The 26589-nt window shown below is 45.8% G+C and overlaps 1 protein-coding gene across 1 annotated transcript in view; it reads right to left on the reverse strand.

Annotated features, from left to right (window-relative positions):
• The window catches only part of ABCA2 (ATP binding cassette subfamily A member 2), a 90784-nt gene that overhangs the window by 40205 nt on the left and 23990 nt on the right, over window positions 1-26589 (reverse strand). The window contains exons 2-17 of the mRNA XM_015426491.1: window positions 24217-24310; window positions 21339-21341; window positions 19177-19288; window positions 15140-15306; window positions 14549-14676; window positions 13250-13348; window positions 11164-11349; window positions 10013-10231; window positions 8389-8717; window positions 7826-7985; window positions 7004-7132; window positions 5839-6006; window positions 5534-5630; window positions 4009-4182; window positions 3190-3292; window positions 1682-1796 (exon numbers count right to left, since the gene is read on the reverse strand). Coding sequence (XP_015281977.1) covers window positions 1682-1796; window positions 3190-3292; window positions 4009-4182; window positions 5534-5630; window positions 5839-6006; window positions 7004-7132; window positions 7826-7985; window positions 8389-8717; window positions 10013-10231; window positions 11164-11349; window positions 13250-13348; window positions 14549-14676; window positions 15140-15306; window positions 19177-19288; window positions 21339-21341; window positions 24217-24310 — 2283 coding nt within the window. The remainder of the gene's footprint in view (window positions 1-1681; window positions 1797-3189; window positions 3293-4008; window positions 4183-5533; window positions 5631-5838; window positions 6007-7003; window positions 7133-7825; window positions 7986-8388; window positions 8718-10012; window positions 10232-11163; window positions 11350-13249; window positions 13349-14548; window positions 14677-15139; window positions 15307-19176; window positions 19289-21338; window positions 21342-24216; window positions 24311-26589) is intronic.

The raw sequence follows: 26589 nt of genomic DNA on the forward strand, positions 1-26589 counted from the left end.
TTTAAGCCAGTAACGGACCGTTAACACCCATGTCTTGGTTTCAATCAAATTAAGTCCTAATTCACAGCACAATGCATGGTAAGAAACACAGTTTGGGAAACCCATAATTTGTCTAAAAAAGGATGATTGAATTGATTCAACTTCACAGTTAAAAGCACTGAACCATATAGGAACACCATAGAGAACTTGAGCTAAAATTTTAGTATTAAAAACTTTAATGGCGGCAGGCACAAACTTCGAAATACCCTCCCCCTTGAGGCTTGCCTGTCTCCTACTTTACTCTCCTTTAAGCACCAGGCTAATACACGGCTTTCTACCTAGGGTTTTAATTTAGAGGTGTTATCTTATCAGCTCGTTTTATATGTATATATACTGTGTTTTTTAATTATAAGCTGCCTCAACCAGGACTCTGAAGGGATGGTATAAAAATATTCTCAATAAATAAATACAAACCCATCTGAACATAAGAACATAAGAGACGCCAATGTTGGATCAGGCCAAAGGCCCATCCAGTCCAACACTCTGTATCACACAGTGGCCAGAAATACCAGTGCCATCAGGAGGTCCACCAGTGGGGGCAGGACATTAGAAGCCCTCTGAAGCCGTCCATGCTTGTAGCCGCCACCACTTCCTGTGGCAGTGAATTCCAAGTGTTAATCACTCTTTGGGTGAAGAAGTACTTCCTTTTATCCGTTCTAACCCGACCGCTCAGCAATTTCATGGAGTGCCCACGGGTTCTTGTATTGTGAGAAAGGGAGAAAAGTACCTCTTTCTCTACCTGCTCTTTCCCATGCATAATCTTATAAACCTCAATCATGTCTCCCCTCAGTCGTCATTTCTCCATGCTAAAGAGCCCTAAGCGCTTTAACCTTTCCTCATAGGGAAAGTGTTCCAACCCTTTTATCATTCGAGTTGCCCTTTTCTGCACTTTTTCCAATGCTATAATATCCTTTTTAAGGTGTGGTGACCAGAACTGCACACAGTATTCCAAATGAGGTCGCACCATTGATTTATATAGGGGCATTATGATATTGGCTGATCTGTTTTCAATACCCTTCCTAATAATCCCCAGCATAGCATTGGCCTTCTTTATTGCAGTCACACACTGTCTCGACATTTTCAGTGAGTTATCTACTACAACTCCAAGATCTCTCTCTGCCAGTTCACGTTCAGACCCCAACAATGTGTATTTATATTTAGGATTTTTGGCTCCAATGTGCATCGTCTTGCACTTGGCCACACTGAACCCCATTTGCCATGTTGACGCCCACTTGCCCATCTTTGACAGATCCCTTTGGAGTGCCTCACAATCCTCACTGGTTTTCACCACCCTGAACAACTTCGTATCATCTGCAAATTTAGCCACTTCACTGCTTACTCCCAACTCCAAATCATTAATGAACAAGTTAAAAAGCAGTGGACCAAGTACTGATCCCTGCGGTACCCCACTGCTTACCACCCTCTGCTTACCTGGATCAAAAAGGGGACTAGGAATACTAATTGCTCTGCCACACCCACTCTCCCCCCATCCTGCAAGCATCTCCAGACAACGTACAAGTGATTTTCCTCTAGAAAATAAGGAAGGGTTACCCAGAAAGCGGGACATGAGTCTCAGGCCTTTGGAAAAGAACAGAATCCATCAACCCCCTTTTCCCACCACAGACCCAGGCAGTGGTCCCACCTCTTTCAAGCGGTGCTCCTTCTCTGCCACAATGTGCTGGATCATCATTGCCACCGAATAGACCCAAGAAATGACCATGCAGAGGGGCATCATGTGCTCAATGACAAATAGGAAGCTGGGGAGAGAAAGAAGTATACTACTACTTACAGCAACAGAAACAATCCTTTGAATTCACTGCTACATGAAGCACTCTATGGAGGAGCTGCAGCTCGCCACAGTCTGTAGACAACCAAAGCTTGCTATGCAACGCGGCAATGGGAGGTACTGGTCTTGAGAAGAGGAGGTTTGGGAAGGGAGTAGCAGCTTTGGCCTGCGATACCACCCCTGCCTTGCTCCTGCCTCCTCTTCCACGTCTTCTGTGTCGACCTCACCCAGGAGCCAGAGCAGGCTTTCCTTCCTTGATCTCCCAGGAGTCTCTAAACGCAAGGCAAAGCAGGGGCTAAACAGGGCTTCCCAAACTCTCAGGAGACTCCTCTTGTGTGAATCTGGGAAGCCGTATTTGGGAGGTGGGTTTCCCTACTGTGTGTTAAAGGCATTTGGGGACAAAAGGATAAAAGAGACTTTAGGTGTTCCAGGTGCAAGGCAGCATTGGGCCAGGAGAGGCAAGGGATGGTGGCAAGGGGCAGCAGCCTCAGGTGTGGGCACCTGTTGTTAAAACTGCCACCAAGGATGGCATACTCCCCTGGTTTTTGAAGGGATGATAAAGTAATAACGAAGCATTTACTTGTAAGTTTGGGTGATCAAAGGCTTCCTGAATGCTACACGGCTGTAATTCTTGGCTGGTGGGAAGAGGGGTATTTGAAACTGGCAGTGCCTACAGCCACTTAATGAGCTTGTTAACCAAGGTATGCGATCTGAACTAGGGATTTCCCAGATTACAGTTCATTCTCTTAGCCACTGTGATGTAGTAGCCAGACTGTCAGACTAGCATCTGGAAGACCTAGATTTGAATCCCCACACTACCGGGAAAGCTTGCTGAATGATCTCGGCCGATCACATACTCTTTCTTTCACTAGGTTGTAGAAAGGATAAAATGCTGAATGTTGAAGCTCTCTACCAAAGCCTTAATTTGCTTGTTTTTTACTTGTCTTTTTTGCTTTTCTTTGTTATTATGGGTATACTGTAGGTTGTTTTTGTATACGGGGAGTGGGGTGTGTACTTGATGTTTATGTCTGGTTGGGTTTTGTTTTTTTTTACATATATATTTAAATAAAAAATTATTTGCAAAAAAAAGAGAGGATAAAATGGAGGAGAGGAGAAAGATGTGAGCCACTTTGGGTCCCCACGGGGGAGAAAGGGTAGAGTAAAAGGGAAGTAAATAATAAATTAGCCCCTTCCATCACCCTCAGCTGCTACTGGAGGATACACTCTAACGTTCTCCCCTGGGTTCTGGGAATAGTGGCTGAAAATGAGAAAAAGCCACAGTTGCAGGCTTTGGAACAAAAGGCTCTCCACAGGGTCCAAAGAAGTCCTGTGTCCTGGAACGTCTCATGCAGAGAAGTACTCACTCATCCCGGGTGTAGCATGGATATGGAAACATCTGCACATAGTTGCCGGGTTCCACCACGTCATGTCCTACAAAGGTGTTGATGATGGCTCGGTCCATCATATCTTTGGGGGGGGGGGAAGAGAGGTAAATGGAGGAGGGTAAATACAAAAACTGCCACTACGATGCTCATTGCATCTGTCACAGTTATTAAACAACACATTCTTAAATTTCTGTAAAGACCTGAAACTGGGGACTAATAGCAGGATCCAGGTGCCTTCTTCTCTGTACCACATACTTTGCCAGAAAAAAGAATTGGCAGCCAGCATCCCTGCTGCTCTTCAGCACCGTCACTGCAGATGGCTGTAGTGTAGTATTGCAGCTAAACTATTCAGCAAGGACTAGCTGACTCAAGGAATCAACAGGATTCCACCTGATCCTACAAAGCTTCCTACTTTAAACGGACTTCTCAGTCATTGCCCAAGTACATTCCATCACTACATTTGTCCTCTGAGGCTGTGATCCCACAGAACTATAAATATCCATAAACCATGCACACAAATGAAGGTTTTTTTCTGATCTCCACTGCATTTATTATATACTGTGAAGAGCAGTGTGCCTCTTCATCTTTACTGAAAATGAGCCTGCTTCCTCAGCAGGCCAAGTGTGGAACTTGGGGTCAATAAGTGCAAACCTACAGTAATTTTAAACAAGCTACACTTAGAGAATATAATCTTGTGAACAATGTACAGGAAGGAGGAAAATAAGATCTAGCACCAGTTCCCACTTTCGGGGTCAAAGAAGGAGTCTCTTGACAACAGAGAGGCTAGTATATGCTCACCCTGGATCCAGACAAATCCATAGAGGAAGTAGAAGCGGCCCCCGGTGTTTGGGCCCGGCCGCCAATAAGCCCGGCGGATCTCATTGGTCTTTTCTGTAAAGCTAGAATTTTGCCGGATCTTGTACATGACGTGGGGAGGGAGGGTACCATCTTTGTTGGTTTGGAAGATCACACCTTTGTTGGGGTGCAGGTGGGAAAGGAAAAATAATACATAATGAGGCGTACAAATAAATAAATGAAACAGCAGGTTGCCCTACGCACACGGCACATATGTTGACCAGAACAGCTTCCTAAAAATGTGATTAAATACAAAAACTTCCTTATGGTTGCAAAATGAACTTTAGATTACATCAACAATGGATGGTGTAATGGGGCAGTGTGCACATCACAAAGTTGCAGGAGAACAGAATGGGGTAAAGGGCACTCAAATCTCAGCTGTCATCTTTAAGAAGCTTGATATCCTTGTGGATACCAAGATATGCTTGAAAGTTATAAGCAATTTCTAGAGAAATATCACAGCGTATTTCTGCAGAAGGTATAAAACATCTTCAACCAGCTTTCTGATGGGGGGGGGGAGGAGATTTACCGACATGAGTTACCGGGCTACTTTGCAATATATTGTGATACTAGTTGTACAGATTTTTATTGTTGAATTTATTGTTGGAGGGTATTATTGATCATGTTCTTGACAATTAAAAAAAGACAAACTATGGTCAGACAACTGTAAACCTGCCTTGAGCTCAGAAAAGGCAGCATAAAAATATATTAAATAAAGAAATCTATGCAAAGTAGATAGCTCCAGAGGGTAGCCATGTTTGGGTGCAGAACAGCTAGATTCCAGTGCAGTAGTGCCTTAGAGACAAACAAGATCTTAGGGGTACAAGCTTTCCAGAGTCAAACTTCCCTTAAACTCTCTGACAGAGGGAGCTTTGATTCTTGAAAGCTTACAGCCAAAAAAAATCTTGTTGGTTTCTACTGGACTCTAATCTAGCTATGCAAAGTAGTATCTGGCATAACGGTCACACACAGGCCTGGGCATAAGGTATGGAATAGCAGGTTAGGAGAGGAAGACTCCATTCCTCCTTAACTGAACAACACAAAAGAAGCACAAAAAGGAAGAGATGCAAGAAGAGAAGAAAAGATTGGATTTATACCCCGCCCTTCACTTGGAGTCTCAGAGCGGCTTACAAACTCCTTTCCCTTCCCCCTCCCCACAACAGACACCCTGTGAGGTGGGTGGGGCTGAGAGAACTCTGACACAAACTGCTCTTTTTCAAGGACAGCTGTGCCAGAGCTTGTGACTGACCCAAGGTCACATCATCAGGTGCAAGTGGAGGAGTGGGGAATCAAACCTGGTTCTCCCAGATTAGAGTCGGCGCACTTAACCACTGCACCAAACTGGCTCTCAGATGCAAGCCAAAGACATGCCAGCCAGTCACTGTGGGAAGGGAAAGGATTTTATTTTTATTTATTTTAATTCAATTTATACCCCGCCCTCCCCGCAATGCTAAAATAGGAGTCTTACTTGCAAACACTGTGACGTTATCTTGGTAGGCTTGGTTCAGTGTGTAGTTGACAATGCTCTCCTCATCTGGAAAACCCTTGAAAATATCCACGCTGACCTAGTAGCAGGGATGGAGATTATGTTAATGCTGACCTCATAATGTATGGAAATCACTTCTCATCTCAGGTGGTAGTTTCTCTCTGACAGGGAGAACCTACTTCTCCTTGCAACAATCTGAAGCACCTTTTTGCATTGGAGCCACTAGCACTACCCTTGGGATAGGAACAGCAAAGCACCCAGGTCAGAGCCAGACAAGGGGCACCCACCTTGGACATGAATTGGATCCAGCCACAAGCAGCATTATCAATGGTGTCCAGCTGCTGCAGAAGAGCACTGGTGTTGGGCAAGGAGAAGTTGCTGTCCAGGAAGCTTTGGAGCAGGTCACTGTCTGAAACATTCAGGATTTCGGGGTGTTTGTTGAGATCTGCAGAAACCTGTGTGCAACAAGAAAATGGCAGGTGGGGTGGTGATGAGCAGTCTCTCTCTCTCTCACACACACATCTACACAGCCCTCCTGGATCAGACCAAAAGCCCCTCTAGTACAATCTCCTGTTTTGGTGGTTGCCAGAAGGCCTGCCTACAATCAGGCCATGAAAGGCAAAGCCTCCCCTTGTTGTTGTCTCCCAGCAATTGGCAATCAGAAATATATTACCCCTGAACAGGGCTATTTTTGGGCAGGAACGCACAGGAACGGAGTTCCGGCTGGCTTCAGAGTTGACCACGCCCACTACAGCCAAATCCTCTGAGGGAAGGCCTGGAGAGCGACCTCTGACGACTCTGAGGTGGGCGGGCCAGGGGGGCCCTGGAAGGATCGAGGAGGCATTTAAATGCCTCCCCCAGCCTGTCCAAGGGCCGGTTTGCCCGGGCTCCCCAAGGGAAGGCATGGGGGTGTGGCCTAATATGTCAATGAACTGTGCTGTCAGGGGTGTGGCCTAATATGCTAATGAATTTCTTCTGTTGGGTGTGGTCTATTATGCTAATGAGTTCCTGCTGGGGGTTTTCTACAAAAAAAGCCCTGCCCCTGAACATGGAGGTGCCAGTTAACTATCATGGATAATAGCACTATAGACATTGATGAATTTGTTTAATCGCCTTTTAAAGGCCTCCAAAATAGTGGTCGTGATAACTTGTAGGCCTGCCTGTGGCCACATCCCTGCAGTGTATTTCAGGCATATAAATGCTTTTCAGATAGTATAGAGAAAAAACCTGCAAGCCATAGCGGAGGCAGAGGGACTCATCGTTTCTATAATGTGCCACAGAACTGAAAACCTGTACCAGAACCTGAATCGTGCCACTTCTGAACTGTTTTGCGCTCTAGTTTACGTTAAAAACTTCTAGCACCTAGTGAGTATAGCTATGGGAGTAGCTCACTTCCGCCTGTTCTGACATTTCCCAGGGAGGGGGGCGCACTTCAAGATGCTGCCACTGTACCTGCTGCAACCAGCGTATCCGCTGCTGGAGTCTGCCCTCCTCCAGGAAGCTACGGATCTCTGCCGAGATGTTCAGCCAGACCTGGGCATAGCGAGTCACATTCCCGACAAAGGCAAAAGTCTCATTTGCCTGCAGCGAGAAAAAAATAAAAACACACTGAGTCAAATAAGAAGGGGACACAGTGGTGGTTTTTAAAAACCACTCCCAAATTCATTCCACTGACAGGTTAAAGAAGTAGCACATATTTTGTGTTTCTGAATACAAAACTTCCTTAGGGGATCAAACTAAAAGGCCTACGTAGTGCTTCGCTTCCCCAACCTTCGTGCCTTGTTTGTGAATCAGCCAGATGTCTTGGTTTACCAGTATCTAGTACTTAGAGGTACACTGCCTCTGCACATAGAAGCTCCATTCAGTTATCATTGTTGATGGCTGTTGAATTCTTTTCAGAAGACATTGAAGCCAGTGACCATTCAGTGAGCTCCATCATAAAAAATTACGTTTTCACAAAGACAAGAATATTTACTGGGGAGCAGCAATAGGTGGGCCGCAAAAAACACCCCAATGTTCAAGGTTCAGTGCTAGATGAGATGTTTCCTGTTCACTTAGCCTCAAACCACATCAGTACGGGAAATCAAACAAGTGCACCAAGACTTCCAATGTCAAGGCAAGTGGGACGATATCAATGTAGTCCAGGGGGCCAACGTTTCACTCAAAGGGAGAATCACTTAATGATTTCTTCTTCCCCTTCCCCCTCCATCCCTGCTGCTGCCACATGGGTCCCCATCGTAGTCCATGCCCTTAAGCCACATTCTGACACTGTACCTTCAGGATGACTTTATCCACCTCGGTACCAACAGGAGCATAGAGGATCTTGGGATTGCTTGTCATGAGGTGAACAAGGAGCCCTAAGTTCCGCTGCTCTTTGCTGGTGAACCCCAGTGAGCTCATGTTCCCCTGCTTCAAGGCCTCTGGCTCAATGGTCCTGCACAGGGGAGAACCATAAACACAGACATCCCTTTACTGTGAAGTAGCATTGCCACTCAGGGTTCTTACAAATGCCTCCCTGAAGGGGGAATGGAGGCAAGGACATGAGAAGATCAACATTATAAAAATACAGCTACTGAAAACTGGTGTGTTGTGCATTGATGGTCAGAGATTTAGGAGAAGGAGGAGAAGAGACCTGTGCTTTATTTATTTCAGATTATTTTTATCCTTCTTTTCTTCTAATACACAGAGCTCAAAGTGGCTTTCAAAAAAATATTAAAACCAGCATTCAGCATTACAAAGTGTTAATAAAATGAAATAGCTCCTTGATAGCCCACCATAAATGTCATGTCCCGTCCCCCTGGCCAGCAAAATCTCAACAGCAGGCCTGCAAACCTTACCGGTTGTTGCCGCAAAGGATGGGCTGCAACCCTGCCCACAGCTGGACAAAGGCTGAGCACTGCCCTTGGGGGTTCTCCGAGGGTGGGTCACTCTCGGTTTTACCCTCCTCTGCGCTGGAATTAGTGCTGGAGGTGAAATTCCCTCCAGAGCCAGTGCTGTTCGAGGGAGTGGGAGGAGCTTTGGTGGAGCATGCTCCCTTGGGAAGCAGTTTGGCCAGTGCTGAGAGGATGTCCACGTCCTTCAGGACCTTCTCCATCGCCATTAGGTCTTCCAGCAGAGCATGGAGGCGACGTCGAGCAGCTGTACTGTTCACCTCATCAAGCTTCAGCTGTGGGTCAAGACAATGGGAAGAATTCATGTCACGATATTGTGGCCTTTCAAAGGAGCAACCTCACTACCTCCTGCCCTCTCCCCACAAAAGAAATTAGCCGGGCTACACTGGTTCCTCTCCTGGAATAGACCTCACCCCCAGGCCAGTGTTCCTCAGAAAGAACCAAAACTGAAGACATTCAATTCCCTGCTTCTTCAGCAGCTAGTGCCCAGGTGGTGTACTGCTCCACTATATGGAGGTTCCAGAAAGTTATCTTGTCTAAAAGTCAAAGGATTGCATCCATTCCACAAAAGATCTAGGCAGATCAAAACTACTGATCTACAGAATTTCCTGCTACAAAATGTAAGTTGTGGCCACTACCATAGGTGGATTTCAGAGTCGGTTAGACAAATCCATGGGTAGAGAGAGTGCTGCCTATTAGCCATAACAGACAAAAGGAGCATCTACGTTTAGAGACATTGCTCGGGACAGCAGTGGAGGAGGGGGATTGCCTTCATTTCCTGCTTGGGGCTTCTGGATGGCCGCTGTGGGAAAGATGATACCAAACCAGATGGACCTTTGATCTGATCCATCAGGACTTTCTTTTGTTCTTACAAACCCATTAGCAATTATTAGCTCTAATAGCTAAATGGAACCTTCACGCACAGAAACAGCCACATACTGGGGACAAACTGAAAAGAAAGACAGTGCTCTCACTCTGTAAATGCATAGTGATAAAAGCAACATGCAAATGGCCACCAGATGGGGAAAAACTATAGCAGATCATGCTTATATGTAGCTATCACCTTCTCACAATGTGCACTGGTGAGCAGGCACCTTTTTGCCATCAAGTTACAGGTGACTTACGGCAACTCTATAGGGTTTTCAAGGCAAGAGATGTTCAGAGGTGGTTTGCCATTGCCTGCCTCCACATCACAACCTTTGTATTCCTTGGAGGCCTCTCATCCAAATACTAGCCCGGGTCGACCCTGCTTAGCTTCTGAGATCTGATGAGATCGGGCTAGCCTGGGCTATCCAGGTCAGGGTGAGCAGGCTCCCCATTAGAAGGCAATATCGCACCAGGGAATGAAGTGGCTCCAGGAAATCAAGGACACGATTCCCCAGTTCTTTGGGGCTCAGCAAAGAAGTAACCCCACCACAAAGCAGGTGGACAACTATCGCTCTAGGTGCCAAGAAACAAAATTTCACTGACTGCCAAATGAGCAGCTGGTACAGGCGGGCACACACCAGGCTGTCCTCACTGTCACCAGCTCAGCATCCCTCCTGCTCTGTCTTCATCTTCGTGCACTCACCTGATTGATGATCTTACGAGCATCTAGCTGTTCCTTCAGCTCAGTGGCTAGCTGGCTGAAGTAGTCCTTGCGCAGGCTAGCAGTCTTGTTGCAGACAGCCACCTGGTATGCTCGCAGGACAGGGCGTTGGCTTTCTGGGACCATCAAGATGTGTTTGAGCTCATCCTGGCTCTGCCTGCAAGTGAGTCTCTCCAGCACAGAAGGCGTGAAAAGGATGTTCTGGGAAGTAACAAAATTAGAGCATCATTTATCTTCAGGCTGGGGGAAAGCCCTAATACAGTGGAAAACAGCTCAGGGTATCCCAGGCTCGATTCTGAGCATATGGAATTCATAGACCTCCTAATGACATCAACAGGAACATGTCAGGATTATGGATGCCCCTACTTTTTGCAGAAGCAGACAGCAACAAGCAAGGCAGAGAGAATGGGATAAGATTCCTTTCTCTCCTCAGTATCTCAGCTGCTGTGACCACTGCATTCTGGAAAAAGTAGTTCCAGAATGTCATTTAACCCTCAGGCATCCTCAGTACTACATTTCCCAGGGTGCACCAGGCACTATGAACATCATGGTACTCAGGCAGGGGAGAGAAGAGGAGGACAAAAAGAAAGAAGAGCAGAGAGAATCTTCATTCCTGCCCGCCAGCAGCCTGTCACTGCATACTGCATCAATAGGTAAGCTGGAGAGGCAATTCTTCTCAGGCTTGGATGTACTGTTCAAGCCAGAGAAAGATTTGGGAATGGGGATGCTAGCCTTGTTTTGGCTGCTGAAAGTTCATGTTTCAATCCAATGGACTTTCCAGCTGAAATGGTACGCCAAAGTTAGAAAATCACCAATCTATATTCACCCATTCTTGCCTGGGACAGCCAGCCAGAATTAAATTGCAATTGATTCAAAGTAAGTGGGCCAAATCTATGAATGAACCACTGGAATGCAGATAAAAAGGGCGGCAGAGAAAAGGCAGTTCATCGGTTAAATGACCCACAGTAGGCACCAACAATGCTACTACAGCAGTTTCTGCCACCTTGGTCACCAATCTCAAGAAAGCCCGTGGAAGCACCCAGAAAAGAGGTGTTTTTCCTTGTCCTGCCCCCCCTCCCAAAAAAGAACAAGGAGTCTCGCTTCGGTTTCATCCCCGCTCCCCAATGCTTTACCTCCATGTCCTTCACAAAGGCTTGAGGACTGTAGGAAGCGGAGGACTCCGCAGGGGGGTTGGTGAGGCCCAAGGCATGGGACAGGAGGTGCAAGAGGGCCTTCTTGGGGGGGCCCTTCTGGGGATAGTGCAAAGGCTGATGCAACAACCCATCCTCCACTGTCCGCAAGCTGCCCAGAAGGCTTTCCTGGCATGAATGAGAGAGAAAAGAGGGCAGATAGAAGAAGCCCAGCACCACCAAGAGGCAAGCAAAGATTCAGCAAGAAATGGGGGGGCTTAGGAAGGGAGGGATGGTACTAGTAGGGGGAGAGGAGGGACAGCTTCAGCAACAGGGTCCTCCTCGATCACTCTGCCAATAGAAGATGTGGAGTGGAAGGGACAGTGTCCTGCTCCTTTGGCATCCAAGTGCAATGAAGGGGGGGGAAATAATGGGAAAATTATGATTTGCTTGCATTTATTTATTTTCATTTATTGTGGAAATAGATTTGTACACTGCCCCCTCGGCCATCAGGCTGACAGGGAAGCAAATGACTAACTTAAAACCCAACAATTAAATAAAATAGATTTTGAGACAGAGCTGCACGAAAGAACCAGTCTCCATTAAAACATACGTATCTATGACTTCTGGCGAAGAGAGAGGAAAAAAATTTCATCCCACATCAGATCAAATAATCAGTCAAAAGTCTGGGTAAATAAGAACTGCGCCTGAAACAAGAGCTCAGGCAGGAGGCAAGCGGCCAAGGTCCCATAAATGAAGGGGCTGCTATGGAAAAGGACCTGTCCATTTGGTACCCATCTGCTGCACTTCTAAAGGTGGAGGCACACAGAGAAAAGCCTTTGAAGAGAACCTGAATTGTTGGGAGGCACTTATGAGAGGTATACACTTACTGTACTTCCAGAGTTTGATATTTGGAGGACATGAATCCCTTTGAAATGGCAGCAGGGTACATAATACCACTGCTGGTTGTACATCTAGCACACCTGTGTCCTGTTTAACTCACACAACTCAGAGTGCAAACGGCCCAAAATGCCCCACTCCATGAGATTCCTTAAGAGCAGAGTAATAGAGGACCCTTCCCATACAGCAAAGCAATGTAATGGGGTGCAGTATGAAGGAAGGGCATCATTTTGTGCTCATTACTTCACTAAGGCATGTTTCTTTGCAGGTGGGCTGTTCCAGTTCTTTATCAACTTTGACTGAATGGAAGACGGTATTATTGAACTTGTTTTTGTAATACTTATTTTTATGACAGTAAGAGGAGCCTCCCCCTGTAATTATGAAGATATATAGTTTAGCTTATTTAGACCTTTTTATTTTCTGTGTGCTTTGGAAACTTGAACATGTACTGATCTTTGTATTTTTTATTGTTTCTTTTCTTTTAATAAATCTTCTTCTTCATTTTAGGAAGGCTCTGGTTATTTAATGTGTACCCTGGATCCTGAAAAAGAACTCACGGTATTGGTGTAGCCAGGGTCTCACAGTATGTTGCAGGAAACTCCTGGACTGGAGGTGGTGATATTCTGTGAGGGAGCAAGGTTTTTGCTCACAGCATATTCCTGCAAGCCTCTCATCCCTGACGTAGGTAGAGGGTCTTAAAGGGGTGTGCACCACTCAGTCTACTTTTTTTCTTACTAGAATCCCCAATGAGTGTTTAAATTTAGTAAACAAAACTATGTAACCAGGACCTCTGAACAGTTAAGGCCTCACATCTATTACAGTTGTATCCCACACTTCCGTTAAGGAGCTTAAAACAGCATGCAGAATTCTTTCTTCACAACAACTCTGTGAGGTTGGTTGGACAGAGAGAGAGTAACTGACTTAAGGCTGATAGGGAACCTCAACCCAGGTTTTCCTAATCCTAGCCCAGAGCGCCATACTCTGCACCACACTGTGTTCAGAGACCCTAAATAAGCACTCATAATTTAGAACACAGGACTAGCCTCGCAGGATCAGACCAAGGCAACTCTTTCTCACAACCAGCAGGTGTGAGGCACTCCACCAGATGCTGATCACAGCCTACCTTCTGACTCCCACCACCACCCCTCCAGCATTCACACACAATGAGCCCTTTGGCAACTCCTCTCACCTCAAGCTGAAGCAGTTTCTCGGCAGTGCCAAATCGGTCCCAGGGCTCGTGAAAACCATCCATAGAGGAGCCAGAGGTGCCAAAGAACAGCTGGTACACCTGGAGAAGAGGACTCATTAGTGAGAACCAGATTTTGTTGTGTCTTTGATTCAGGCATTATCCCAAAGACAATCTGCAGGCTACGCGCGCACACACACAAACACACACAAATAAGCAGATTTAAAGCCTTTGAGATCACATAAGCACAACAGGGTTTTTTTTAATCCCTCATTTTTTAAAAAGGCAACTCAGAACTTCAGTCCCTAAAGCTCTCAGATCCCTGCCCTTTGTCCAGAGGGGTATTTTTCTTGCAACCTGAACTGCAACACCTTCACCCACCCTGAGACAGTCCAGCAAGCCTTATCAGTCACTAAGACTCTGTTGAGAAAGCAGATCTGTGCTGCTGGCTCAGGTTATTGTCATTGGGGGACACTTCCAGGATGCAAACCCTTCTTGTTGGGCTGCAGTTCCTCATGAAACCCAGAAATCGGACACCACTGGCACCTACCACATTAGAGCAAGAAGAGGAATGGCATCCCCCCCCAATCCATAGCAACAGTCTCAACTTCTTGACGTTTTGCCAGGCACAGCAGATGCCACAGTATTTTAGGAATTCGTATTATCGTGTCATGACAAAATGAAAAAGAATGGTGATTTTCACAACCAGCTTTAATTGAAAACAGAGATAGAATCAGCTGAACTGACAACAGCATCTCAAATAGATGATGATAATGATGATGATGATGCAGCTAGAAGGACAAGCAACAAACGTTCCTCTCCATCTCCCCCATCTACTCTATTGCACTGAGAGGGCCAATTGGGTTGGGAAAGTGGGGTATCAAACAAAATTAATGCAGTAAAAGGCAATGTTTTGTATCAGTGAAGCTCAGACTCTGGACCACAGATTCTGCAACCTATGTGAATAGATACACTAATTGAAGATTTTTCTGTTTGTAACTTTGCATACTCAGCCCTGCTTCTTCTAACCTTGGGAAGGCTCAAAGAGCAAAGCAGGATATTGATGCCCAAAACAACAACCACTGAAAAATGCTGCTCGTTAGCTTTACCAGGTGTCAGCCAGCCTGTCTTGGCAGCTGCTTGGCAGGCTTAAACTCTGGCATGGTTCCTTTGCCAGATGTAGCCCATTCATTAAAGCCTCAACCAGGTCTCTTTTGAAGCCAACGGGTGTCCATGCCATCTTACAGACCCAGGCAAAGCAGATCTTGCCATTCTTTCTGGACCCCCCACCCAATCACACACCTCTTGAAGGTTAATGTTGGACCCCATCAGCAGCTCGGCTGTCTCGTTGGACAGGGAAAGGTTCCGTGTGAGAAATCGGTGGAATTCAAGCTTGTCCTTGGCAGCAGAGTCCAGTGTGAAGCCAGGTACTGTGGAATTTGGGACAGGGAAGAAGAGAAAGACATTGTGACATTATTAAAATAACTCTGAAGAGGGTTCGGGCAACTGGATTTATTCTTGAGAAATTATTCCAGAAGTAACTGTTTTGACTGGTAGACTGAATGCAGTTGTTTGCATTCAGAAGGCCTCATGTTTAAGCCTCAGCATCTGCGGTTAAAAGACCCCAGGAGATGGGACTGGGAAAGAGAGCCTGGAGAGCCAATGGCAATCAAAGAAGACAGCACTGGCCTGTATGGTCCTTCTGTACAAGACATCTTCATGTGATGAGGAGAAGACAATATAACTTTGGATTTAAATACCTTTAGCTCCTTGGGTGTCAGCCTCCTAAGCCACTCTTTAGGACCAAAAATATAGCGTCCCATCACTAGTTCCATGCAAGTTGCCCTCCAGCCAAAGTGACCTCCTGCACATGGGAGCAGCCTTCACATTTACCTGCCTGGTTGCTGAAGTGGGTCTCCATGGCACTGGGTTCGCTGCTGCTGAGTGACTCCAGGTGGCGCCGCAAGGACTCGAGCTCCTCTTCCAGCCCAGCATGATCTGGATCAAACAGGTTACTCTCCTCCACCACCTCATTCAGCCGCTCCAGCAGCTGAGTCACCCTGCAGGAAGAAACATTACTGGGTTGTTAGAGGGAGGGAGGGAAGGAGTCCTGACCTGGGGAGAAAAGACAATCATTCAATTGGCTCACCCGGCCGGGGTGGAGTGGGGTGGGGTGGGGTGGGGGTAGTGCTGGCTTTGTACAGGGAACAAGAGAATTCCAGTCCAAAAGCCCACATTAAAGGAGGATCACAGCTATGCATGCAGACATTCCCAGGTACAATTCTTAACACTTCCAGTTTAAAGGATCTTAGGTATCCAGGCTGCGAAGAGACCTCAGCCTGTTGCTCTGGAGAGCCGTTATCAGTGAACATACATGGTCCCAGGCTTCTCCAATTATAGGTTCTTGGGTGGCTGGGAAGGAGACCCTGCAGAGAGTGTGCCAGTTGGAGAGAAAAAAGTACTGAGCAGGATGGACACACTCACACTCAGCGTACAGAAGTCCTTCTGTTGCATCTCTGCATTTTCATTTTAAATTCCTGTTCCCCATTATCTACTGCTATATAATGTAGTTTATCATCTCCATTTTCTGCTAAATTAAATTGCCTCTAAAAGAATTATTACTGCTGCTTTTTTATTTTTGCTTTGTTTCAATGCCTTTTTAACATGGTTATTTTTATTGATTGTTTCATTATGTACAGTGCAGCTGACAGGCTGTAATCTTAATTTAAATAAGGAAAGCAGCGCTGTCCAGGTTTCACTCTTGTGTCCACCAATCATCCTGCCAAAGGTCAGCCTACATAAAAAGAAGCCTGCAGAGTAAATGGCTCTAGCCAAGCAAACCTAGCTGTATATTAATACTGCCAGTGATGTTGCTTCCTAACTCCATGGAACAGATAGTCAGATCCAGAGGATAAACAAAACATGCAAAGGTAAATTTTACTGAATGCATCAATACAAATTTTCCCAATACCCTCATGCCTGGCATTGTAACAGGAGAGCTGCCAAGGGTTTTGTCCTTTGTCCTAGACTCTAATGTCTGGCTCACACATGCAGAAGTGTGAGGTACAAAATATAACGCTAGCACATCAGAAAGATTCTCTATGTTTGCTGTGCTTGTTTTATATTTGGAAGAAGAATTTAGCACAGGGGAGCATTCCAAAATGTGGTCCTCTTAGGTCTCTGCCGTCTCGCTGCTACCTCATTTCCCCTGTATACATGAACCAAGCCTAGGTTTAGGACATAAATGTAGAGTGGACAGTACATTTTCCCAAGGGACAATGGGGAACAGTGACCCCACACACACTGATGCACACACATCTGAAGTCCATCAGCAATTCTCTTACAGGTTTATAATGTCCACTAAGCTATATGTCTCATTACTACAGCCAAATGACACACAGACACAGTTATGGATAGAAGTGCCTCCCAGAATACCTGTGCTGTGTGGCTTTGGATGCTACCTTTAAGTCCCGCCTCAGAACTCACCTTTGCCACAAAGTCACTCACACAGCAACCACCCCATCTACTGCAACTAACATACAAGTGGCCAGGATGAAAACAGGTGCTTCCTGTGGGCATCTCTACCTCCCTTCCTCCACCTTCTTCCCTGTGTCAAATTTTACATTTTAAGTTCCTCAGGCTAACAACCTATCCTCCTGCATTTTGTAAAGCATCACGTACATGGACAATGCTATAGAAACAAGAAACTGAAGTCCAAGGGCCAAACCCACCCGCTCCTCACCCACTTAGCGCTCAGCGCTCAGGCACACACTGCATCAGTACTTGATTACATCTTGGCATTGCTTCTATTTATCTCAGGCATGAAATACAAGATACAGATCTCAATGTTTCATACTAGCCTAGCAGTACAGGGAGTATCACTGGACACAGTGCACTGAGAAGTGCAACCCACAGGTAATAGCTACAATGCTGTCCCATTGGGCCTCCCTACCTGCAAGTTCAATGCCAGGTCAACTCATGCCACATCACTTCCTAAGGAACCATGCAACACAAGTTTTATTACATTCTGCTATAATACACAAAGCTGCTTCATACCAGTGGTCCAAACAGCTCAGGACTCAACTCTGACTGGTCTCAACTTGCTACTTGAGATCTCAGAGATTAAATCTGGGACCTTCTGTATGCAGGGCAAGTTAGGAGTGGTGGGGAAAGATTTTTCCTGATCTAGGGGGGCACAGCCCAACCCCATTCCTTTAGACCCCTTGGACACTTACCTTCTCCATTTCTGTCCCTCTCTCTGTGATAAGGCAAGTATTGTACTGCTATACAGCCAGAAGTCACAAATTTTAGAAGAAGGGAAAATAAAAGGTGACCATTCCTAAAAATTTATCCAGCTTGTCTTGATCCCAGCAAACGTTTTTGATCTGACACATGATCAAAATATTCACCCCTTATAATCAGCGATCGGCAATCTTTTATAATTAAAGAGCTAAACTAAGTTAATATTCAGAGCAATAGATCAATAAAGAGCCAAGTTGCATTTTATAACTGAAAGTAAACTTGCATAACTGAAAATATATTACATTAATAGTCGATATGTTGAATAATAGCAGCATTAAATTATTCCTTAACAAATTTATTCCTTAACAATACATAACAACAATTCCAGAACACCTTTTTCCAATGGGATTTCTGCTTGCTGCGCCATTTGGCTCATTTCTTTGATGCTTACATCATCAGTGGTCAAATTCAGCATCATCCAGGCATTCAGGATCTCTTCTGTCAATCTTGATCACCACTTATACCTTCCTAGGGCAGCAACACCCCCCCCCCCTTTAAAGATTCTCATCTCAGGCCTCCACCCCATTTCCTCCTCTCCTTCCTAGTTGGTGAGGCTTAGAGATCCTTGGGCTCAGAAGCCCTTTGGGTAGCTCACAGGTGGCTGCCATCTTAGGAGTGGCTTGGAAGGGCAAGGGGACAATGTGGGGTCTAGGGGTGGGCACAAACCAAATTACAAACCAAAATTCATCATGAACTGGGCGTAGTTCATGGTTTGCAAGCCTCAGTTCGTGCGATCGAATCTCCTACAAACTGCCCACAAGAACCATTTTTCGTGGAAGTTTGTGAGGTTCATGGGAGCAGTTCGTGGGCCACACATGCTGGCATCTATGAATCAATTGTCCAGGCAATAGGGGGGATGGACTTCTGCAGCCTTTCAAACACCAATAGTGGCCCTCCAAAGCTTGACAGGCAACTCTGGCTGCCAACCAGAGAGCTCCCATTCTGCTCTAAGCCTATAGCTTGCAGGGGGTCTGTTTGACACACTCCTGAACCTGTGGCTGCTATGATTTCCCCAGAGAACACTTTCCCGGGGGCACCTGATTTTGGGGGGCTGCTATATGGCCTCCCCAAAGCCAATATGCACACAACTTGGATGGCAAGTAAAGGGGTGTCCCATGGAGGTCCACTGTGAGTTTGATGTCTCTAGCTTGCAAGGGGGGATTGTCTGACATGAAAGTTAAATCTTTTTATACACATGTCTGAATCACTAAAAAGCAGAGCTGCATCTTGGATTTACACAATACAGAACAGGATTATTAATTGGATGGAACAGCTATTGTAAGTTATTTATGAATTTGTTACATGTTGAAACTAAACCTAAATGTGATGACATCCAATTGGTAGCTACTAATTATTGTACCTACTATCCACTCTCACCTCCTACCAGCCTGCCTTCTACATCTTCTCCCCTGTTAAAGCATCCTTGAAAAAAGAACACCCCTACACTACAAAGACTGTAAGAAACCAGATCCTAAAGCAACCACTGGCTACCAGGAGTTTTCTGTGCATGTTCTCAGTTGCTAGAAAAATGCCTCCACTTGGTAAACGTGCCTCTCTTACCAGAAATCATTACAAACACATTTAACACAATTGAAAGCAGATTCAGAAAGAAGAGAGCTTGGACTCACGTGGAGTTGGAGTACTGCAAGAACCCAAACTCGTCTCGCTGTCCATCAGGACATAAGGATTGCATCACCGGCAAAATCCCAGCCGAGGTGAGTGGAGATGCTGTGTAGTAAGCTAGAAAGGGAAAGATCACGAGAAGACAGTGGAGGGGGTGAGGAATATTGGGGGGCAGGGAGAAGAGACAGACACTCAGTTCAAAGAATAGCATAACTGCTGGATCACTATTGTTATAGGCTAGTTCAGTCCCCTTCTCCCTTTGTTGAGCTGAAAAGAATTCAGAGAGTTTAAAAGGTCAGAGGTCATCCTAGATTTGAGTCCAGTAGCAACTCTGAGATCAACAAAATTGGGGGGTGGTGGTAATAAGCTTTCAAGAGTCAAAGCTCCCTTTGTCAGTACCAGAGGTCATCCTGTCTACTTAGCTAATATATCTCCCCAAGCTTACAGTCGATACCATAGAGAAGTGGTTCAAGGGTCATACTAGGATCTGGGAGACCTGTGTTTGAATCCCCACTCTGCGTATGGAAGCTCACAGTCTGGTCTTTGGACCAGCCACTCTCTCCCTCAGCCTAACCTACCTCAAAAGGTGGCTGTTGTGAGAATAAAATGGCAGCAGAGGGAGTGATGCTGTATACTGCTTTAGGTCCTCAACTGGCAGTATAAATAAACAGAGATCCTATATATGGCACAATGTTGTAAGCCTGCCAGTGACGCAGGACACAGAACCACACAGTTTCATAACCCAGTGCACTTGTGTAATATGAGTTCGCTCCATTATGAATTTCAAAATTAATCTGTGCCAAACATTGCTTTAGAGTCACAACTGAAATTGCCCTAGAAACATCACATCGGCATCTTTTCACAAACGTGGAAACTGGTATGAAGCCGGGCACCCATATACTTGTCTGAAGCTTTGGATTTAAAAATGCTGCATTTAACTGTGTCATCAGGTGTGTCAACAGGTGTATTAGCAATTCACCGTTCAAACATCGGTCATTAGACAGGTGTGTGAATTGCAACACGTTAAATGTGGGTTGGACTTCATAGACTTTCACCTGGGAGAGGAATCCACTCAGCTGATACTGTCAGCGTGCCAATTTGATAACCAGAATTGGCCTTTGCTTCCAAGGACTGGCATATCAATTCTGCTTGCTGCTCTGAGGGTTACAAGCCAGAGAGCGATTCTATGATTAAGCACCCCATCCACTTCCTTGGCCTGTAGCCCAATCATATTGTATTACTGTAATCTTATATTGTTTTAACCTGGCACTTATGCCCTTGTTAGCCGCCCTGAGCCTTCGGGGAGGGCGGGATATAAATCCAAAAAATAAATAAATAAAATTTAAATAGTCTGAGATATCAGACTGAACAGTGAAATGGTTCAAATCTCATTTCTACCCCAAACTCTTTAGTTTGCCATAAGGAAGCTGCTCTCCTAGTGTCCCCCATCTGTAACATAGGGGAAATAATACAATAACCATGTGAAGTGGGCCAGTAAGGAGCACAAGATAATGTACACAAGGTGCCACATACACCTGAAAGTGTAATACATTGTTATTAGGATGACAACTGACCTTTCACCCCTGGTGAAGCAGCACTTCCCAGTGGCCAATATGCACATCCAGGGAGGAGGGGGAAGACAGGTTAGGAGAACACAGCAAGGTGAGTGAGAAGAGACCAGTAAAGGAGCAACAACTCTGCCTGGCCTGTGTGCCTTTGGCTCATCATTCTTGGGTATATTTATGGACAGCTCCCCAAACCACAATTGGCCAAGGCAAAAATCTCTGGTGAGGACTTGAGAGGAAGAAAAATTAAGCTGTAAATGGATTAAAAGGTGGCGGGATCCAGAGACTAGCAAGTTTGCGTGCTCAATTACCCAATTTTAATAGGTTATTTAGAAGTAATAACCTTGCAAAGCAAGCAACCGAATAATGAAGTTTAAATGTTCACCGCAATTTTTATTCCTGTTTTCCACACAAAAAATTGTTGCAAACAGCTGTCCCCAAATCCCCCTTCAATGGCACTCCAGGAAGATGAGAAGAGGAAAGGTGAGACTGTGAGGGTTAAAAAGGTATTAGTCAAAGCAGTCCAAAGGATTAGGTCAGTATGGCCACCCTTTTCCCCAGAATGCTTTGCCTCAAGCAAAAAAGCAGGAAATCCCACTTACAGACTAGAAGAAACAACAGTCGTATGTCAGGGAAGGCAAAACAGAAGTATGGGTCAGGGAAGAAAAAGAAAACGAGGGTGGGGAGGAGAGAAAAAAATAAATGTGTAAGAGACCAACAGAAAACAAAACCAAAAAGCAAAGAACGTCAGACCATGGCTTTGCAGAGACACAAGTATGACAATGGATGGTTGACCGTAGGCCGTCAACATGAGCAGCTTTCTGGTGTGCCATCTCCACTCACTCCATCAGGAAACTGAGGCAAAGAAAACAACTTCCAACAATATTAATGACAGCTTAAATAAAGAGATGCAATTCAGTCTAACAGCCTACACGTTTGCACAGAGAATTTTATCTCCTTTACAAGTAACCTTACCTAGAGTGGCTGCCACTTTCTGCTGTGATAACAACACTAGTCAGTGTCCTGCATACAGATTTCTGACCTCAACCAGACATTGCTGCGACCAGGGCCAGATCCTTCTCAGTGGTGGCCCCTACCTGGTGGAACGAGCTCCCGGAGAAGATCAGGGCCCTGCGGGACCTTATGCAGTTCCGCAGGGCCTGCAAGACGGAGCTCTTCCGCCAGGCTTTCACATAGGGGCCGCCGCTGCCACCACCACCAACGGTGGCAACGCCAACAGGATTTGGGATCGCCCTGGGAAGCTCAGCCATATATTGTGTGATATTAACAACACATGAACAATCTGCTGGACAGTGGTACCTCAACGGGGCTGACCTGAAGATACCATCATAATCACTCAGGACCATCTTTTTATTGAAGCACTTTATTATTGTTGTTATGTATTATTGTTATTAGGATTTTATTGTTTTATTGGATTTTATGCATGGGCTGTCGCCCCTTGTAAGCCGCCCTGAGCCCGCTTGCGGGGAGGGCGAGGTAAAAATGCCTAAATAAATAAATAGGAACATGACTTGTACCAAGTCGGACAACTGGTCCACCTAGCACAGTATTGTCCTCTCAGATTAGTAGCCTCTCTCCAGGGAAGCAAATAAAGGTCTTTCCCAACACCAGAGATCCTTAAAACAGAGCTGCCTGGAATTGGACAAGAGACCTGGCTATGACCCCTCTCCAATGTGGTTCAGCATCCTGGAGTTTACAAGCAAGAGACCTCCCAAAGGTCCAAGCATCCTACGACAATTTGTAAAACCACCCAGCAGTCAAACCACATGGGCAGAAGTTTTCATACATATCCTGACCTGCTTGGGAACAGCTAACTTGTGAAGGGAGCTTTAATGGCTTCAGCTCTACTCATACAGAGTTCGTTCCTTGGTCATCTTGTCCTTTTCAAAGACAGCTACTTTCAACTTCCATTGCTCAACTCAAGAACAGTAATTCCCAAACTCCGCAATAGGACAGCCAAACTCATAGTGTCCCTCAAAAAAAGAAATACAAGCTCCCATGAGCCAGAAGTTCCCATCTGCAAAGGAGGCTGCCCATGGCATCTCTTCATGATTTTCTGCTTTACCCTCACCTCCTCCTAAATAGCCTCTCTGTTACATCTAGGCTTGCCAAGACATTACCCGCCGGCAGCAGATCGGGCCCTAGGGGGAACCCCACCCCCAAAGCGCGCGACGTGCCCGGCGTGAGCACATCACCCAGAGGTGACGTGATCGCGTCGAGCACGTTGGGGGTGGGGCCACAATCATCCGAGGGAAAACTCTACAGTTTTCCCTCGGATAATTGTGGCCCTGCCCCCAATGTGCCCGACGCGATTACGTCACTTTCGGGTGACATAATCGCGGCGCACACTTTGCCCGCGCACAGAGACTCCCGGACCAGCGCTGGACTCCCTCGCTCTTCTTAAGGTAAGAACTTGGCAACCCTAGTTACATCAGTCAGCACGAATGTCTTTGCAGAACCAGACCAAACTCCATCTGAGCCAGCACCCTGCTTTCCAAAGCACAGAATCTGCCTCCCAATACTATACTTCTTCTAAACATGAAGGTTCCAATTAGCCATCATTCCCAATATCTATAAGCTATCTTTTCAGGCATATTTTAAGTTTCCTTTGAATGTCCAGCCCTTTTCTGCTTTGGGTATGAATGCAGGCATTGAAGACGCAGAATTCTTGCACTCAAAGACAGTTACCCATTGAATCTCCGCATGAGTCTACAACTTTTGATTAAGGGAAATAAGGAGAGAGTTTCCAGGCCTCTAGCAACTGGCTGAAAGGCAGGCATTCAACAGGTCCCAATATGGAAACAGATTCAGTGATCTGAAAGCCTTCACCTGTTGAATTTTGGTTGGTGTCACATTGAAGGCCATAGGTTTAAGAGATAACTGATACTTATCATTGGGTGTACAGGGTAAATTAGAGGAGAGATAACTGCTGCTACTGCAGTGCCAGAAGAGGGCTATGGAACTATTTGAATATTTTCTCTCCATACAGCCTTGAAAGATCTTTTTTTTTAAAAAAAAAATATGTTTATTGGTTTTTCTGTACAATATTTTACACCGCTTAACAATCTCCAAATGCATTTCCATATCAGACAAAGTATACATCTCAAACTCAGTTTCCAACAAACAGTTAATATCAAACATAATATGTATCCCAAAAACCTCTTATGTTAAACTGTGCACTTACGCTTCTATCTTTAACTTTCCCCTAAAACTTGCTAGCCTAACTCCCATTGAATTCTATGCTTTTTATATTTAACCAGCTATATATTGCTCCCCATTTTTCCCAATATTTTTCTTCCGGTTTCTGTTTTAATTCCATATTCATTCTATCCATTCCTGCCACTTCCAGAATCTTATATTTTAATTCTTTTATAGAGGGTAACGTGTTAGATTTCCACCTTTTAGCAATCAAGCCTTGAAAGATCTTGATTCCTTTCCAGACCCTGACTCATTGCTTACCTTCCTTCACAGGGATGGTAGGTTTCTTCTGCCGTAGCCCCAACAAAATGAAGAAGAGGACCAAAGGGATGAAGATCTCAAAGGACAGCACCCACTGGGGACAAGAAAATTATTTTAAAATAAATTCATTAAGGAACTCAAGGTTGGCATGAACTGTGTTTGCCAATCCCTTTCATCCCTCACGCAGATATTGCTACAAACCTATACCAATAAAAGAGGGGGCAACCAGTTCTAAACACTGGTCAGCTTAGCAGACATCTAGCCAGAAATCCGGCCCCTTTGCAGGAACCTTTAACCATCCCTGGACCCCCATCCCATCTTGTCAAGGAAAGAAACACACCAAGAAAATGAAAACACAACTCAGTCCAATCTGAGACAACACCCGTCATTATGGCATGCAGGATGTTTCTGGGAGGCATTGAGTATCAGTCTGTCAGTGGATGCTGGACAACCCAGTTTAGGGGCCCATGACAGATTTTGTACCCATCACAGTTCTGCATGGTCTCAGTCACAGAAAAGACTTTTCCCAAGACCTGACACAGGAGGTTTTACACTAGGGGATGAACCTGGGACCTTTCAGACACAAAGCAAGTGCTTGACTACGGAGTCTTGGCCCATACCAGGTACCCATTATTCACTTCTCTTTTACAGAAAAAGTCAAGGAGTTATTCAAGGGATGAGGGCTAAACCTGCCTCCTGTGACTGGTAGATCCCAGCAGCTAAGGCCAAAGATAAAATTTTCCTTTTTCCAGTCACATCTCACACTTTGGTCTGCTTACAGTTTATTCCAGTGAACTAGATAAGAGCTACTGAGAAACGAGCCAGCCTACATACCATAAAAGATTATGAATTAAGAATAGGCTTTCCAAGTCCCCCCGGCCCAGAGGCCCGTTACCCGCCGCCGGTGGATCGTGCCCCGGGGGGAACCCCACCCCCAAAGCACGCGACGTGCACGTCGCCCGTAGGTGATGCGATCGCGTCAGGTGCATTGGGGGCGGGGCCATGGTCATCTGAGGGAAAACTCTATGGTTTTCCCTCGCCCCCAGCGTGCCCGGCATGGTCACGTCACTTCCGGGTGATGGGGTTGCGGCACACGTGCGCACTCCCGGAGCAGCACTGGAGTCCCCCCCTCCAGCGCCGATCCGACTTGGCAACCCTAATTAAGAAGCCCCCATTTCAAAACTTGCCTCTGCCATGATTTTAGGAGAGGCGACCATAGAGCAAACCACCACCTCAGCCTTGACCACTCCTTCTCCACCAATTTGCAGTATAAAGAAAATAAAGCTGCCATAACCCCCTGTGGGTTGCCACCTCCAGCTGCCACCATTCTGGACTTCGGGTCCCTTGAGAAGACCCAGAGTACCCTCCCAAGCCCATCCAAAATGCCCCTTTTTAAGCCAAGAACATCGGCGTGATGACCAGGCAGAGAACACTTAAACAAATGGTTTATTAACACAGTACTCGGGCAAGGAAAAACAAGACAAGGTGCTTTAAAATACATAACAGTGTGTCATGATCTGGGCTGTGCCACCAGAGGCCTACTAGCCCCAGGGAGCCTGGCTAGCAGTAGGTGAGGCTGGGCCTACAACTCCCAGAAGCCCCTGAGAAGTTCTGGAGCAAAAATTGACCAATAGGAAAAGAGGAGGGTTTAGAATAAAAGATCTGGTGCAGCAGGAAAGGCTGTTCTTCTTCCCAGAGGCCAGAGCCAGAAGGAAGGCTGCTGCAGGAAGAGACCCTCATCCTGAGGGAAGGGTGAGTAGTCTAGAGTCACTTTGGAATAGTGAGCTAGGGACAGTATATATTTAGACACGTTAGGGCATTTGATTTCTTTTCACACACTTACTGTTATTATTCTGCAGCTTGTTGTTTGACCTCCTATAAAATAAACTATTTTCACTGTTCACGCTGCCTGGTCCTCACGCCTATTATTTGGCCAAAAGGGAGGTTAGAAGGTCTTGGGAGGGTGCTCTGGGCCTTTCTCAAGGGATCCTAAATCCAGAGTGGTGGCAGCATCAGGTGACACCCCACCTGAGCCGTGACACAGTGTTTAAAGGCAAAATAAACGAATCTAACGCAACTACCTATTTCACTTAACTAGTTCATATTTCAAGGCCCACAGCCCTCCCATACCAGGCCTCCTGCCTGCACTCACTCCGAGCCAAGTGAGGGATCCTTCTCCTCAGACCAGACTGTCCCCTCTGTAAGACAAGACCATAGAAGAGAAAAGAACACAGACCCCTTCAGTTTAGCTCTGTGAGAGGAAAGAACACCGTTACAAAGTATGTAACGATCAACTCACACAATCGCTCAACACTGATTGGCTACAACTGTCACTAAGCATTGTGGGGATTGTAGGCTATGTCTGCTTTCCAC

This window comes from Gekko japonicus, unplaced genomic scaffold, assembly GCF_001447785.1.
Source record: "Gekko japonicus isolate JY-2015 unplaced genomic scaffold, Gekko_japonicus_V1.1 scaffold1195, whole genome shotgun sequence".
Classification (NCBI taxonomy): domain Eukaryota; kingdom Metazoa; phylum Chordata; class Lepidosauria; order Squamata; family Gekkonidae; genus Gekko; species Gekko japonicus.